This window comes from Haematobia irritans, chromosome 5, assembly GCF_050003625.1.
Source record: "Haematobia irritans isolate KBUSLIRL chromosome 5, ASM5000362v1, whole genome shotgun sequence".
NCBI classification, from domain to species: Eukaryota; Metazoa; Arthropoda; class Insecta; order Diptera; family Muscidae; genus Haematobia; species Haematobia irritans.
Window position 1 is genome coordinate 122,248,008 of NC_134401.1, and position 15,577 is coordinate 122,263,584.

The following is a 15,577-nucleotide window of genomic DNA, read 5'->3' on the forward strand; positions in this document are numbered from 1 at the left end:
TTTATTTCTATAGAAAGTTTTGTCAAAATTTTATTTCGATGGAAAATTTGGTCAAAATTGTATTTCATTAGAAAATGTCAAAATTTAATTTCTATAGAAAATTTTGCCAAGTTTTTGTCAATATTTTATTACTAGGGTAAATTTTGTTAAAATTTCATTTCTATCAAATTTCCATTAAATTTTATTTCAATGGAATATTTTGTCAAAATTGTATTTCTATAGAAAATTTTGTCAAAATTTTATACTGATGGAAATATTTGTCAAAATATTACTTCTTTAGGAAATTTTGTTACAATTTTACTTCTATAGAAAATTTTGTCAAAATTGTATTTCAAAGAAAAATTTTGTCAAAATATTATTTCTATAGAAAATGTTTTCAAAATTTTATTTCCATAGAAAATTTTGTCAAAATTTTATTTCTATTGAAAATTTTGTCAAAATTTTATTGCTATCGAAAATTTTGTCAAATTTTATTTCTATAGAAAATTTTGTCAAAATTTTATTTCTATAGAAAATTTTGTCAAAATTTTATTTCTATAGAAAATTTTGTCAAAATTTTATTTCTATAGAAAATTTTGCCAAAATTTTTTTACTATAGAAAATTGTGTCAAAATTTTATTTCTATAGATAATTATGTCGAAATTTTATTTCTATAGAAAATTTTTTAAAAATTTTATTTCTATAGAAAATTTTGTCAAAAATTTATTTCTGTAGAAATATTTTTATATTGGATGGGAATGTTTTGCAATATCGATCAAAGCATCCAAAATTCTAAGAAAAAAATTCAAAAAATAAAAAATCTACCATATTTGGTGGAATTCTACCAACTATGGTAACCGTGCCCCTGAGTCCATCTTAAAATGTCCGTCCATATATTTGGGATCAAAGTGTAGTTAGCAATTTTAGCCCAATCGACTTCAAATTTGACAAAGATGTATGTTTTGGGTCAGAATAGAATCCTTTTGATTTTGAAATCAGTTCAGATGTAGATATAACTCCCACATACAGTGAAACCTCTGAATGGTGGACACTTATTTAAAAATTTTGTCCATATTTCGCAGGTGTCCATTTATGAGAGGTTAGGTTAGGTTAGGTTAGGTTATGTGGCAGCCCGATGTATCAGGCCCACTTAGACTATTCAATAAATTTTATTTCTATAGAAAATTTTGTTAAAATTTTATTTCTATTGAAAATTTTGTCAAAATTTTATTTCAATGGAAAATTTTGTCAAAATTTTAACTCTATGGAAAATTTTTTCCAAAATTTTATTTCTATAGAAAATTTTGTCAAAATTTTATTTTTATAGAAAATCTTGTCAAAATTTTATTTCTATAGAAAATTTTGTCAAAATTTTATTTCTATGAAAAATTTTGTCAAAATTTTATTTCTATAAAAAATTTTGTCAAAATTTTGTTTTTATAGAAAATTTCGTAAAAATTTTTGTCAATATTTTATTTCTTTGGTAAATTTTGTCAAAATTTCATTTCTATTAACATTGTATTAAATTTTATTTCTATAGAAAATTTTGTTAAAATTTTATTTCTATATAAAATTTTGTCAAAATTTTATTTCAAATGGAAATTTTTGTCAAAATTTTATTTCTATAGAAAGTTTTGTCAAAATTTTATTTCGATGGAAAATTTGGTCAAAATTGTATTTCATTAGAAAATGTCAAAATTTAATTTCTATAGAAAATTTTGCCAAGTTTTTGTCAATATTTTATTACTAGGGTAAATTTTGTTAAAATTTCATTTCTATCAACTTTCCATTAAATTTTATTTCAATGGAATATTTTGTCAAAATTGTATTTCTATAGAAAATTTTGTCAAAATTTTATACTGATGGAAATATTTGTCAAAATATTACTTCTATAGGAAATTTTGTTACAATTTTACTTCTATAGAAAATTTTGTCAAAATTGTATTTCAAAGAAAAATTTTGTCAAAATATTATTTCTATAGAAAATGTTTTCAAAATTTTATTTCCATAGAAAATTTTGTCAAAATTTTATTTCTATTGAAAATTTTGTCAAAATTTTATTGCTATCGAAAATTTTGTCAAATTTTATTTCTATAGAAAATTTTGTCAAAATTTTATTTCTATAGAAAATTTTGTCAAAATTTTATTTCTATAGAAAATTTTGTCAAAATTTTATTTCTATAGAAAATTTTGCCAAAATTTTTTTACTATAGAAAATTGTGTCAAAATTTTATTTCTATAGATAATTATGTCGAAATTTTATTTCTATAGAAAATTTTTTAAAAATTTTATTTCTATAGAAAATTTTGTCAAAAATTTATTTCTGTAGAAATATTTTTATATTGGATGGGAATGTTTTGCAAAATCGATCAAAACATCCAAAATTCTAAGAAAAAAATTCAAAAAATAAAAAATCTACCATATTTGGTGGAATTCTACCAACTATGGTAACCGTGCCCCTGAGTCCATCTTAAAATGTCCGTCCATATATTTGGGATCAAAGTGTAGTTAGCAATTTTAGCCCAATCGACTTCAAATTTGACAAAGATGTATGTTTTGGGTCAGAATAGAATCCTTTTGATTTTGAAATCAGTTCAGATGTAGATATAACTCCCACATACAGTGAAACCTCTGAATGGTGGACACTTATTTAAAAATTTTGTCCATATTTCGCAGGTGTCCATTTATGAGAGGTTAGGTTAGGTTAGGTTAGGTTATGTGGCAGCCCGATGTATCAGGCCCACTTAGACTATTCAGTCCATTGTGATACCACAGTGGTGAAGTTTAATATAACAAACGCCCCCAGACAACTGTCCACATTTGGGAGGTGTCCGGTTTTCAGAGTGTCCAAGCTTGAGAGGTTTCACTGTATATCATTCGGCCGATATGCACGTGCATTGTTCCAGAAGCCAGAGTTTTGCCCTGGTTTGTTTTAAATTGTTTACTGGGAGTATAATTGATAGTATTATAAAGTGTACCAATTTTGCTTTAAATCGGTACACATTTAAATATAGCTCCTACGTATATCTTTCGTCTGATTTTCACTTATATGACAACAGAGGCCAAAGTTTTATCACGAGTTATGTGAAATTTTGCACAGAGAGTAGAATTAACATTCTTACTATGCATAAACTTAACGGCTGAGATAGCTGAGATAACGTCTAACCAATTCGCTATTTTCCTTCCAGCAAATATAAAAAAAGTGCTTATGATCCAAAAAAAAAACCCCCACTGCCTATCATACTTATTCACCAAAAACATTACATTAAAATTATCATATTATCCAATTGATTTGAAACATTTGCAAATACGAATACAACAGAGCAAACAACAATAAATTTTTTTAAAATTCAAATTTTTTATTTTTTCATTTATACAAAATTGTATGCCCAACAAACCAAAAAAAAAAAAAAATATACAATACACAGTACAATACTTTAATACAGTTGCCATGGGTCGTTGTCAATCCACACCGGGTTTGTTGGAGACATGTGGTCGCACAACCCTTGAAGACATGTATTTATCACCAGCACCATTAGTGCCATTTGCTGTTTTGCAACAGCAACACCAGCAGCAGCAACAGCAACAACAACAAATGCGTCAAACGCAACAAGATCAAGTACAACAACAACAGGCCCAACAGTCATCACAACAAATGCCTCCCCATATGGCCGCCTATAGGTAAGGATTCTAACGCCAGAGAGATAAAGAAGTAAAACTATTTCGTTTAACTTTAATTTTCAATATTTTTCTATTATTTTTGTTTTTAGTCGAGCTCCCAGCCCGCGTTCTAGTCAAACATATAGTGAACGTATACAACGTGCCACAGAATCGCCAGGCTCTATGAGCCCCAGTGTACATAGTTCAGATGAAAGACCTCGCAGTAGAGCTACTTCGCATCATTCAACAAGACCGCAATCGCAACCCAGTAGAACAGGTAATTAACATAACGTTTTTTTTTTAATTTTAATGAAAACACAATTTTTAGTGTTGTATAGAACATATCGAATTTGGTTGGTAACTCACAAAAGTGGTACATAATACATGTTAGATTTTTACCCATTTTCCACAAGCAGTTTGTGAACAGTCCAGTGCATTATAAAACAAGATATACAATTTTAGTTAACATGTTGGATATGATGCCACACGGCAGTCGCACCTAGTAGGACAGATAATTAACAATTAATACTTAATACTCGTACATTGAATTCCAAAAAGCGCCTAAAGGTATGCACTTTTTTTAGATTTATATTGAATACGTAAGTTTAGGTTGGTAATGCTCCAAATGATACATACAAAGAACCATTTGAGAGATAATTCCTTTTAAGAGATAATTTATCAAAAACCCAGCAAAAAAAGGGCTTAAGAAAAAGTAGTTTGAATCCCCAATTTGTAATCCGGAAGTAGTGTAAACTTGGATCATCTCCAATGAATTTTACATGGGCTTGTCATAGGAAGGAAGTACTCCATTTTTTATCCTTTGTATTGCTTTAGAACAGAGCTTCCCAACCCAATTTGCTTCGCGACCCCAAAAAAATGTATCAATTTCGTCGCAAATAAAGTGAACGACTAATAATAGAAAACCTACAACAAATTATAGAATTGCATGTAACTTCTATTCGTTTCTCACTGTGGTTATAAATGAACATTTCGAAATGTACGAATGGTATGCTCTTTTGTAGTATATTATTGATGTTTTGTAGAACTTAACAATTAATATTGTTCTAACACATTTAATGATACAAAACCTGCTCAACCAAAAATGACGCTGCGCCCCCTGGAACCTCTTGGTGCCCCCTAGGGGGGCAGTTCATTTGAATAAAGAAATTTAAAAAAATCTAATTTCACTTTTTATTTCTATCAGTATTTTTATACCCACTACCATAGAATGGTGAGGGGGGTATAATATGTTTGTCATTCCGTGTGTAACACATCGAAATATCGATTTCCGACTATATAAAGTATATATATTCTTGATCAGGGAGAAATTCTAAGCATGTCCGTCTGTCCGTCTGTCTGTCTGTTGTAATCACGCTACAGCCTTCAATAATGGCGCTACCGTCCTGAAATTTGACACAGATTCGTTTTTTGTTGGCAGGCAGGTCACGTTCGAAGATGGGCTATATCGGTCCAAGTTTTGATATAGTCCCCATATAAACCGATTTCCTGATTTGGGGTCTTGGGCTTATAAAAACCGTCGTTTTTATTCAATTTGCCTGAAATTAAAAATCTAGAGGTATTTTAGGACCACAAAGAGGTTCGCCGAAAATGGTCCGTATCGGTCCATGTTTTGATATAGCCCCCATATAGACCGATCTCCCGATTTTACTTCTTGGGCTTCTCGAATCCGTAGTTTTTATCCATTTTGCCTGACATTTGAAATCTAGAGGTATTCTAGGAAAATAAGGAGATGCGCCGAAAATGGTGATTATCGGGCCATGTTTCGATATAGCCCCCATATAGACCGATCTCCAGATTTACTTCCTGGGCTTCTAGAATCCGTAGTTTTTACCAAATTTGCCTGAACCCCTTATGGTCCTAGAGGTATTCTAGCCCCCTTATAAACCGGACCTCCGATTTGGGGTCGAGATTCTAGAACTACAATTAAATGTGCTGAATACTGTGTGTATCTTTCCATGTTTTGGTATAGCCACCATTACACCGAACTCCCCGTTTAACTCCTAGGGTTTCTAGAAATTGTAGTTTTTATCCGATTTGCCACAAATTGAAAATATGCTGGATATATTTTTTATAAATATATTTCTTCCAGTAAAAATCAAAAAAAAAATTAAACATTATCATAGTTTACAAAACCTTCTCAAAAGAACTTCCATGGAAGTGAAAAAGTCAAACGGCACAGGTTCAAACCCCAGCGGGGATGATTTTTTTATTATTTTTTTATTTTTTTTAATTAATTTTTCTATTCTTTTTTGCGAAATTCAATAGTCCAAAACTTAAAGGAGATCACGGGATGTGCTTCAAAAGAAATGTTTGTAGAACAAGCTCCAGTTTTTTTTTGCTGGGAACAATTTGTAAACAAATTATGCATTACAGATTACATTATAAAAGTCGGTTTAAAATTTGTGAAATCTTTTTTATTTTTATATGAATTACTTGGGTCAAGATTACATGTTTAAATCTCTACAATTCGAAATTTTTGTTAATATCTTTTTATTTCGTTCTTTGTATTTATAGGCCACATATGTGATTCTAGTTCTCACTTAGATTGTTATGGAACTGGGACCTCGGCAGCAAGTGGTGTTGGTGGTGGCACAACGCCCCTCTTGGGCTCCCATGAAGCCCTCGAAGATGAAATCAAACGATTACGTGAACGTTTACACACAGTGGAATCGGAGAATCAAGCTTTAAACACAAAACTCTCACAACAACAATGGGATCTGGAGAATCGTTTGGCAGAAATTGAAATGCAAATTTGTGGCGTATCATCTACATCGAGCTTAGATCCAGAACATGAAACCGAAGAATTAGAGAGAAATCGTGAGAGTATCATATAACACGGGAGCGAGCTGCCCCATCAGCCGATCGGTATGACGATGATGTACATATCATGTTATTCATGACAACCACCTCAACAACCACTACTACTACTTTTAACATTTCTCTCATCGATATAAGCATCCGCATCCTTTATTATCATCAGTATGTGTGTGTGTGCATTTACTTGTTTTCTAACATCATTTCTATTGATTGATTGACACCACCACAAATACTGTTACTCTCTCATCTGAAACTCTTCTCATCGATACAAATGAATAAGATACATTTCAGAATTGTTGTTCACTCATTGATCCTTTGTTTAATGTTAAGTGTTATATATTCTTATGATTATTCTCATTATTGTTATTGTATGGAATAATGGTGAATTTATTGTTAATTTGTCTTTTTGAATATGAAAGAAATTTATGCCAATATTATTTTTAATTTGGTTTTGGTAGCGTTTGTATCTGAATTGTTTCCGATTTAATTGTTTTGAACTTTTTTCAAGTGTTTGTGTCGTAAAAAAAATCATCGATATGCCACCTATGATAAAATGGGACAAAATGCAAACAATAGAACATTTCCTCCCAAAGAAATTTTAGACTAAAGAAAATCTCTTGGAAAATATTTTTCGAGGTTTGCTTTGTGATAAACATTGATGTCTTACAGAATCTAAAAACAATTCAATAAATACTAGCTCAATATTGTTGCTTAATTTTTTGGCGAATCTTACCTTCCCTATAACGAATTCTCTTCATAAGAAAGATTCTTCATGAGCTATTTTTCGTAATTTCTTCATTAAAAGAACGAAATTTTCATTGAGTTTGGTCAATTTTAAGAAGAACATTTTACGAATATACAAAATTTTCTGCATTAACTTTTCTTTGTACACTGAAAAAATATCACTAAAATATTTCCAATTAATAAGTTGGTCGAAGTTAAACTTAAAATGATTTATACAATTAACTTTTTAATCAAAATAAAAAATAAATTCAATTAAGAAAATGATTGAATATTTATAAATTTTTAATAAGAATATTAATTATTATTATTAACATTTTAATTAAAAAAATATATATTTCCAATTAAAATATTCATTGAAAATTTTATTCGTAAAAGTTAGTTTGATTCTAAATCAAAAGAAAAATCCAACTATATCCGGGAAATTCATAAAAAAGTATAAAAATTTGTAAAATTACAAGAAAATAATTTCACCAAATGGAAAAATAATTAAAAAATAAATAAATAAAAATATAATAAATAATTGATATTTTCAAATTTCATCCTTTCCACTGGACTTGAGATTTCTCTTAGTACTCAAATCCGCTCTAAGGCTATATCCTCTGAACCACCTGGGCCATACCGTACATCTAGCCACAACATGAAATTACCAAGCTATAATCTGTCTGTCCTCTACGAGGGTTGCTTTTTAAAATTCGTGATGGAGAAACCCTAGTGTTGCAATCTGCCAACTGACAAACTTGTAAAATTACAAGAAAATTATTTAATCTAATGAAAAATATTTATAAATAAATAAAAATAATAATTGATATTCTCCATTAATTTTTTAACCAACATCGATGAAGTTTTTAATTGAACCAATATAAATAATTGAACGAGCTGGAAAAATTCAATAAAGTTTTTAATCAACAATATTTTTTTATTTCTAAATAATTCTGCGATTGATACCATCAAATTCATGATGTAAGAAATTTCATTTTTTTTTTTTGTACTTTTTAAGAAATTGCTATTAAGAAATTTAGCTATTGAGCATATTCCTTTATTAAATTTTGATTGAAACGGAGTTTGAACGCACGACTCTTTGTATGTGGGAACTCCAAGGACATTTCGGGGTTAAAATTCTTTGCATATGTTTCCTCTATTTCTCTATTTTTAATCCTAAAAAATAGGTATACGAAAAAAAAAGTTTAGAAAACTTCTACCGAAAATGGGTTTCTTTTTGTAGAGTTTTTTTTAGTTCCTCCAAAAATTTTACACTTAAATCACCAATAAAATTTGTTTGTTATAAAATTTTTAGGTTTGCAATAAAAAAAAGTCTGATCCAAAAACATTGTCCATTGCACTGTTCTTTTCTGACTTTAACCCCCATATACAAAAAAGTTAAAGAAAACTGTCAACAAATGGTTTTGCATATGAGCATAAATCTTTTATAAGAGACATTATCATAGTAAACGTTTCATAGTAAAAATTTAATATAGTACTATGTAATGTCGAACGTCTTTTCGGAATCTTCCAAATATTTTCGGAAGGTATGTAAAAATATATGTAGAAAAAACTTTTGGTGTTTGGTCACAGTGGGAATTGAACCCATGACCCATTACATGCATGCTAGCCATTGCTCCACGGTGGCCTAATAATGCTATGTTTCTGTCAAATAAAGTTTATTTACATCGGCTCGTGGACGCCGAAAACTATGCTTTATAAATATAATTGATTGACTGTTTGCGTTGCTACATACTCCAGTAGATAGTGTGTTGGCTTTCAAACTGTATGGTCCGCGGTTCGATTCTTCGTCCAGGCGAAAGGTAAAATTTAAAAAATAAAATCGGATAATTTCCTCTACATCTAAAAAAACCTCTTGCAAGTAAGGGAAGATGAAATTTGCCAGAAAATAATTTTTTGAGTTAGTATGTATGAAAATGTTTTTTCATCCTGTTAAAGAATAACATTTTACCACAAAAAGCATATACTTTTCTTCCAACACGTACCAACAACACGTTCGAACCCCGCTACAAGGGATGATGGGATTTCAATCACCTTTGGCGACGTGACTGTGACTGATCCGAAGAGATGCACCAAATACTTCAATCGACAGTTTGTCGAGCATCCCGAGAGTGATAGAGCGAAAAGGAGAGCCACACGTCGCATACGTGGTCTCCGAGCCGACGACACACCAAAATTTACTGCAGCCGAAGTTACTTGTGTCATCAACAGCACGAAACCATATAAGGCACTGGGCCCCGACGGAATTTCAATGCTAATGTTGAAGCATCTGGGAATACTGGGAGTTGAGTACCTGACCAGACTCCTCAATTTGTCCTTAGAATCACTCATTATACCCGATGTCTGGAAGATGGGAAGGGTGATTCCACTACTGAAACCAGGCAAAGATTAGAGTAAAGGTGAATCGTACAGACCGATATCCCTTCTCTCGCCAGTAGCCAAGACACTTGAGGCACTACTCATCCCTAGCCTTGTGGAGAATTTTCCAGCTGCCCACCATCAACATGGATTCCGTAAGGTACACAGTACGACGACAGCCTTACATGCCATTTCGACACATATCAATAGGGGACTTAATCAGCCCAAGCCGTGTCATAGGACGGTCCTCGTCAACCATGCCACATTATTTGAGGACATAGAAAATACGCCCCTACCGGCAGGAGTGAAACGTTGGGTGCTGAATTATATGTGTGGACGCCAGTCGTACGTGGAATTCAAAGTCAAAAGTCAAAACCCCGTAGAGTTAAACAGGGAGTTCCCCAGGGTGGGGTGATATCAGGTCACCCCAGGGTGGGGTGATCTGACGGCGTCGAGATTGTATCATATGCAGATGACTGTACAATCTTGGCATCTGGGCCCAATGTTGATGACATCTGCGATCGGTTAAATGTCTACTTAGCTAATCTTACCAGTTATTTCACTGCGAGAAACTTGAGGATATCCCCCACCAAATCCTCAGCCACACTATTCACTACATGGACGGCAGAAGTGCGCAGGCAGTTGAATATTAGTGTCGATGCCGAAATAATTCCGACCACAAATTACCCCAAGATTCTTGGGGTCACATTCGACAGCCTTTTCAGGTCGTCTGTCCATGCCACTGCAATTTGTAATAAGCTCCGTGGTAGAAACAAGGTTCTCAAGTCACTTGCCGGCAGTATTTGGGGTGCGGACAAAGAAACCTTGTTAACTACCTATAAGGCAATTGGCCGGTCAGTGGTAAACTATGCAGCGCCAGTGTGGACACCGCAGACTAGTGATACGCAGTGGAATAACATTCAAACCTGTCAGAAGGCTGCCCTTAGAACTGCGACTGGGTGTCTCCGCAGCACACCCCTGGATCACCTTTATGTGGAGACAAAGATCATCCCTGTGCGAAGACACAACTACATGTTGTCAAAGCAGTATCTCCTGGGTTGTTATCGCAGTAATCATCCAAACCTCATGGATGCACAACCACCACCCTGGAACGTAAGGGTTGATATACATAATCTAGAGCGCGAGATCCAGCGCTACAAAAGAGAACCTCTAGATCAAGCAGCGTACCAGGCAGGTTTGAACAGGATTCATGAGGATACTGTAGCTGAAGCGGTGAAAAGCTACAAGGTTAATCCTGTTCTCGGAGTCCGTCCACCGCCCATAGCACCGGAGGAAAGAGACCTCCCACGGCAGACTAGGGTAGTTTTAGCCCAGTTAAGATCAGGCAAGTGCAGCCGCCTCAATTCCGCCAGGTCACCAGAGATGGTCTGTATCAAACTTTTTTAGGTTTGCGACTGTCGCAAAGTTGTAAACGTCGTAAACGTCACATACGTGTCGTAAATGTAGAAAAAGTAACAAAAGTCGCAAACTCAAAATACTTTAGTCGCGTCAGCTAGGCAGCAAATTCGATGATATCCAAGACGATGGTATGTGCGAAGAGAAGGTTTTAGTCCCCACATTTTCCCTATTGCCTTTTGCATGAGGGCAATAGGGCAGGCCAACCCTGCAGGTCACTCTGGATGCATCCCACCTTAGTCGCAGAGTTCCTCGATCTGGCCACAAGCTGAAGTACCAAAGCGTATAACATAAAAATGGATGAAATCACAATAAACTGTTACAACAACAACAACAACAACAACTTTTCTTCCAAAGAAAATTTGCTTACAGTGAAAAGCTAATGAGATCTTTTTTTGTTAAAAATTTCGTTTAGGAGGAAAGATTTTTTTCACACGTGTTGTCCTTAGATACGCAAAATAATGACAGATTTTCCGATCATAATTTCACATTGATGTAGTTTATGTATCCACGGCAATGGTCATTAATAAAGTGACATATAAATTGTCTTGACGAATTTGAGAATTGTAAAATATAAATAATTGGAAAGTATTTCTGCTTATAAATAATTGAAAATTATTTCTAAATAAAAATAATTGAATATAATTTATATTTTATAGCATTGGTTATTTGTCATGTGGCATATCGAGTTTTTGTTCGGTATTTGATAATTGTATATCTTCTTTTTTTATATAATTTAAACTGTCTGTTGCAGAAACAATTTATGAATGTTAAACTATTTTCTAATTTTATAAAAGATATTTTCTTTAAAATTGTTCAAATGTATGCTTTATAGTCAATATATATATATGGGCTTAATATTATACCACAGCTTTCATAGAAACCAATAATAGAAGTCTTGAAGAAATCAAAAAAAATATGTTTATTTTGAATAATAATAAAAAAATTGTTTGTTAAATGTGTAAATACTTAGATTTGGTATATCTGTTATTTAATAATTAAAACAAAAAATACCATAGAATATGTTGTTTTTATTAAGTTATTAAAATAATATTTTATATATTAATAAAAACACTAATAATACTTTGTATAATTTTTCACTATTTGCCTCATTCTGAAAATATTCAAAAAATGATAAAAAAAAACAAAAACAAATTAAAAATTAATTATTAATAACAAAACAATAAACAAAAATAACACAATATCACATAATGCAAACAAACTACAAACATATAGGAGCAGCCAATGCATCAGAATTCTCTATAGACAAAAATAGTAGCGAGCTAGCTTTACTCTGTGAGGAGGTTGCATCACCTCAACCATATCGTTCGGCATTCAATTCGTATCGAAGATTTTCAAATATGGCAACTCAAACACCTACAACATCAACCAAAAGAATTCACTACAACGATGAGGACGACGTTGACGTCGACGTAAACAACCGCAATGATAATGATGATGTTGCTGCTGCTGCTGCTTATGATGATAACGCCGATGATTGTGGTTGTAATCTTTATAGCCAACCACATTACAGTCATCAAGTTGCGGGTGATGATGGTGGCGATGATATTCGCCATTATCATCGTCATCAGCATCGACAGTGCCCAAACAATGCGAAAACCACTACAAGAATTTATCAAATACCTGCAATAAATCAAAGACGTAAAGGACGTCATGCAATTTTATCATCGACAGCCCGTTACTATCGCAAGGATCGGCATGAAGATTTGGCAGCTAAATATTCTTCCATCTAAATTGAAACAAATAAACCGGTGAAACAAAAAGAAAAAAATAACAATAAATCAATTTTAATTTATTAAGATTATCGTTCGAATTATTATATTTATTGTATATACATGCATACAAATAAAATCCTTAATCATAGCCATATCCATACACACACACATGCATGGGATAAATCATTTAAATAGGCATTGGTCATATTTATACATACACATAGTAGGTTTGTAACGCATTAAACAAACACACACACAATCATTTAAACGTGTAACGCATATAATTGTATTTAATGTCTAAAGTAATGGAATTCTTAATTGTAAGAAATTCTTAAAACAAAACATTTTTATAAAGTAAAACCTCAAAACTTATTTAATTATTTAATTAAATACTATTTATAATTTTCAATAAGAAAAAAAAAACAGAATTTCCAATCATGTTGCTATAAAACCACTGCCAACAAGAAGAAACATTGAAAAGTTTACTCGGTTTTGTGGTCGCAAAGGAGATTGCTAGTATTTAATAACTAGATTTTTTTAAAACAGGGGAGGAACATTTTTACTGAAGTAACTATCGTTCACAGAATATTTCGAAACAAAAGATAATAAAAACAAGTATATACGGCCGTAAGTTCGGCCAGGCCGAATCTTATGTACCCTCCACCATGGATTGCGTAGAAACTTGTACGAAAGACTGTCATCCACAATCGAATTACTTGGGTTGTGGAATCTTAAAACTTCTTAACATCGTTTTCTAAATTGTGAGTTAGTCCATACGTGGTATATATTAGACAAAAGAGTTATATGTAGGTAAGTCTACAAATAATTACGAATCGACATGGACTTTTGCACGGTACGTAGAAAGCCAGAAATGAAATATGGGGGACGCTTATATGGGGGCTATATACAATTTTGAACTTGATATAGACCAATTTTTGTGTGATTGGGGATCGATTTATCTGAGGGCTATATATAACTAAAGACCGATATGGACCTAGTTAGGCATGGTTGTTAACGGCCATATACTAGCACAATGTACCAAATTTCAACTGACTCGGATGAAATTTGTTCCTCCAAGAGGCTCCAAAACCAAATCTCGGGATCGGTTTATATGGGGGCTATATATGATAATGGACTGATATGGACCACTTTTGGCGTGGTTTTTAAATATAATGTACTACCACACGTACCAAATTTCAACCAGATCGGATGAATTTTGCTTCTCCAAAAGGTACCAGAGGTCAAACCTGAGGATCGGTTTATATGAGGGCTATATATATTTATGGACTGATATGAACCAATTCCTGCATGGATACCAGATACTAACATCACGTACCAAATTTAAACCGAATCGGATGAATTTTGCTCTTCCAAGTGGCTCCGGAGGTCAAATCTGAGGATCGGTTTATATGGGGCCTATATATAATTATTGACCGATTTCGACAAATTTTTGCGTGGGTGTTTGAGGCCATATATTAACACCACTTACCAAATTTCAACTAAATCAGATGAATTTTGGCCTTCCAAGAGGCTCCGCAGGTCAAATCTGGTGATCGGTTTATATGGGGCTATATATAATTATGGACCGATGTGGACCAATTTTTGCATGCTCTTTAGAGACCATATACTTACACCATGTATCAAATTTCAGCCGGATCGGATGAAATTTGCTTCTCTTAGAGTCTCCGCAAGCCAAATCGGGGGATCGGTTTATATGGGGGCTATATATAATTATGGACCGATGTGCACCAATTTTTGCATGTTTGTTAGAGACCACATACTAACACCATGTACCAAATTTCAACCGGATCGGATGAAATTTGCTTCTCTTAGAGGCTCGGCAAGCCAAATCGGGGGATCGGTTTATATGGGGGCTATATATAAGTATGGACCGATGTGGACCAATTTTTCCATGGTTGTTAGAGACCATATACTAACACCATATACCAATGAAATTTGCTTCTCTTAGAGCAATCGCAAGCCAAATTTGGGGGTCCGTTTGTATGGGGGCTATACGTAAAAGTGGACTGATATGGTCCATTTGCTATACCATCCGACCTACTTCAATAACAACTACTTGTGCCATGTTTCAAGTCGATAGCTTGTTTCGTTCGGAAGTTAGCGTGATTTCAACAGACGGACGGACGAACGGACGGACGAACGGACGGACGGACATGCTCAGATCGAGGGTATAAAAATCCAAAGGATTGCGAGTTATTTCCCATATAAACCGATCTCTCCCGATTTCTATTCTTGGCAACTATATATATATATATATATATATATATATATATATATATATATATATATATATATATATATATATATATATATATATATATATATATATATATATATATATATATATATATATATATATATATATATATATATATATATATATATATATATATATATATATATATATATATATATATATATATATATATATATATATATATATATATATATATATATATATATATATATATATATATATATATATATATATATATATATATATATATATTTATATATATATATATATATATATATATATATAATATATATATATATATATATATATATATATATATATATATATATATATATATATATTATATATATATATATATATATATATATATATATATATATATGTATATATATATATATATATATATATATATATATATATATATATTATATATATATATATATATATATATATATATAATATATATATATATATATATATATATATATATATATATATATATATATATATATATATATATATATATATATATATATATATATATATATTCTTGATCAGGGAGAAATTC

At 31.9% G+C, this 15,577-nt stretch overlaps 1 protein-coding gene across 1 annotated transcript in view; it reads left to right on the top strand.

The window, feature by feature from the left end:
* LOC142241191 (uncharacterized) overlaps positions 1-6,725 on the top strand; it is a 115,887-nt gene extending 109,162 nt beyond the window's left edge. The window contains exons 7-9 of the mRNA XM_075312934.1: positions 3,408-3,660; positions 3,750-3,916; positions 6,175-6,725. Coding sequence (XP_075169049.1) covers positions 3,408-3,660; positions 3,750-3,916; positions 6,175-6,494 — 740 coding nt within the window. The 3' untranslated portion in view covers positions 6,495-6,725. The remainder of the gene's footprint in view (positions 1-3,407; positions 3,661-3,749; positions 3,917-6,174) is intronic.
* Positions 6,726-15,577: the final 8,852 nt, after the last annotated feature.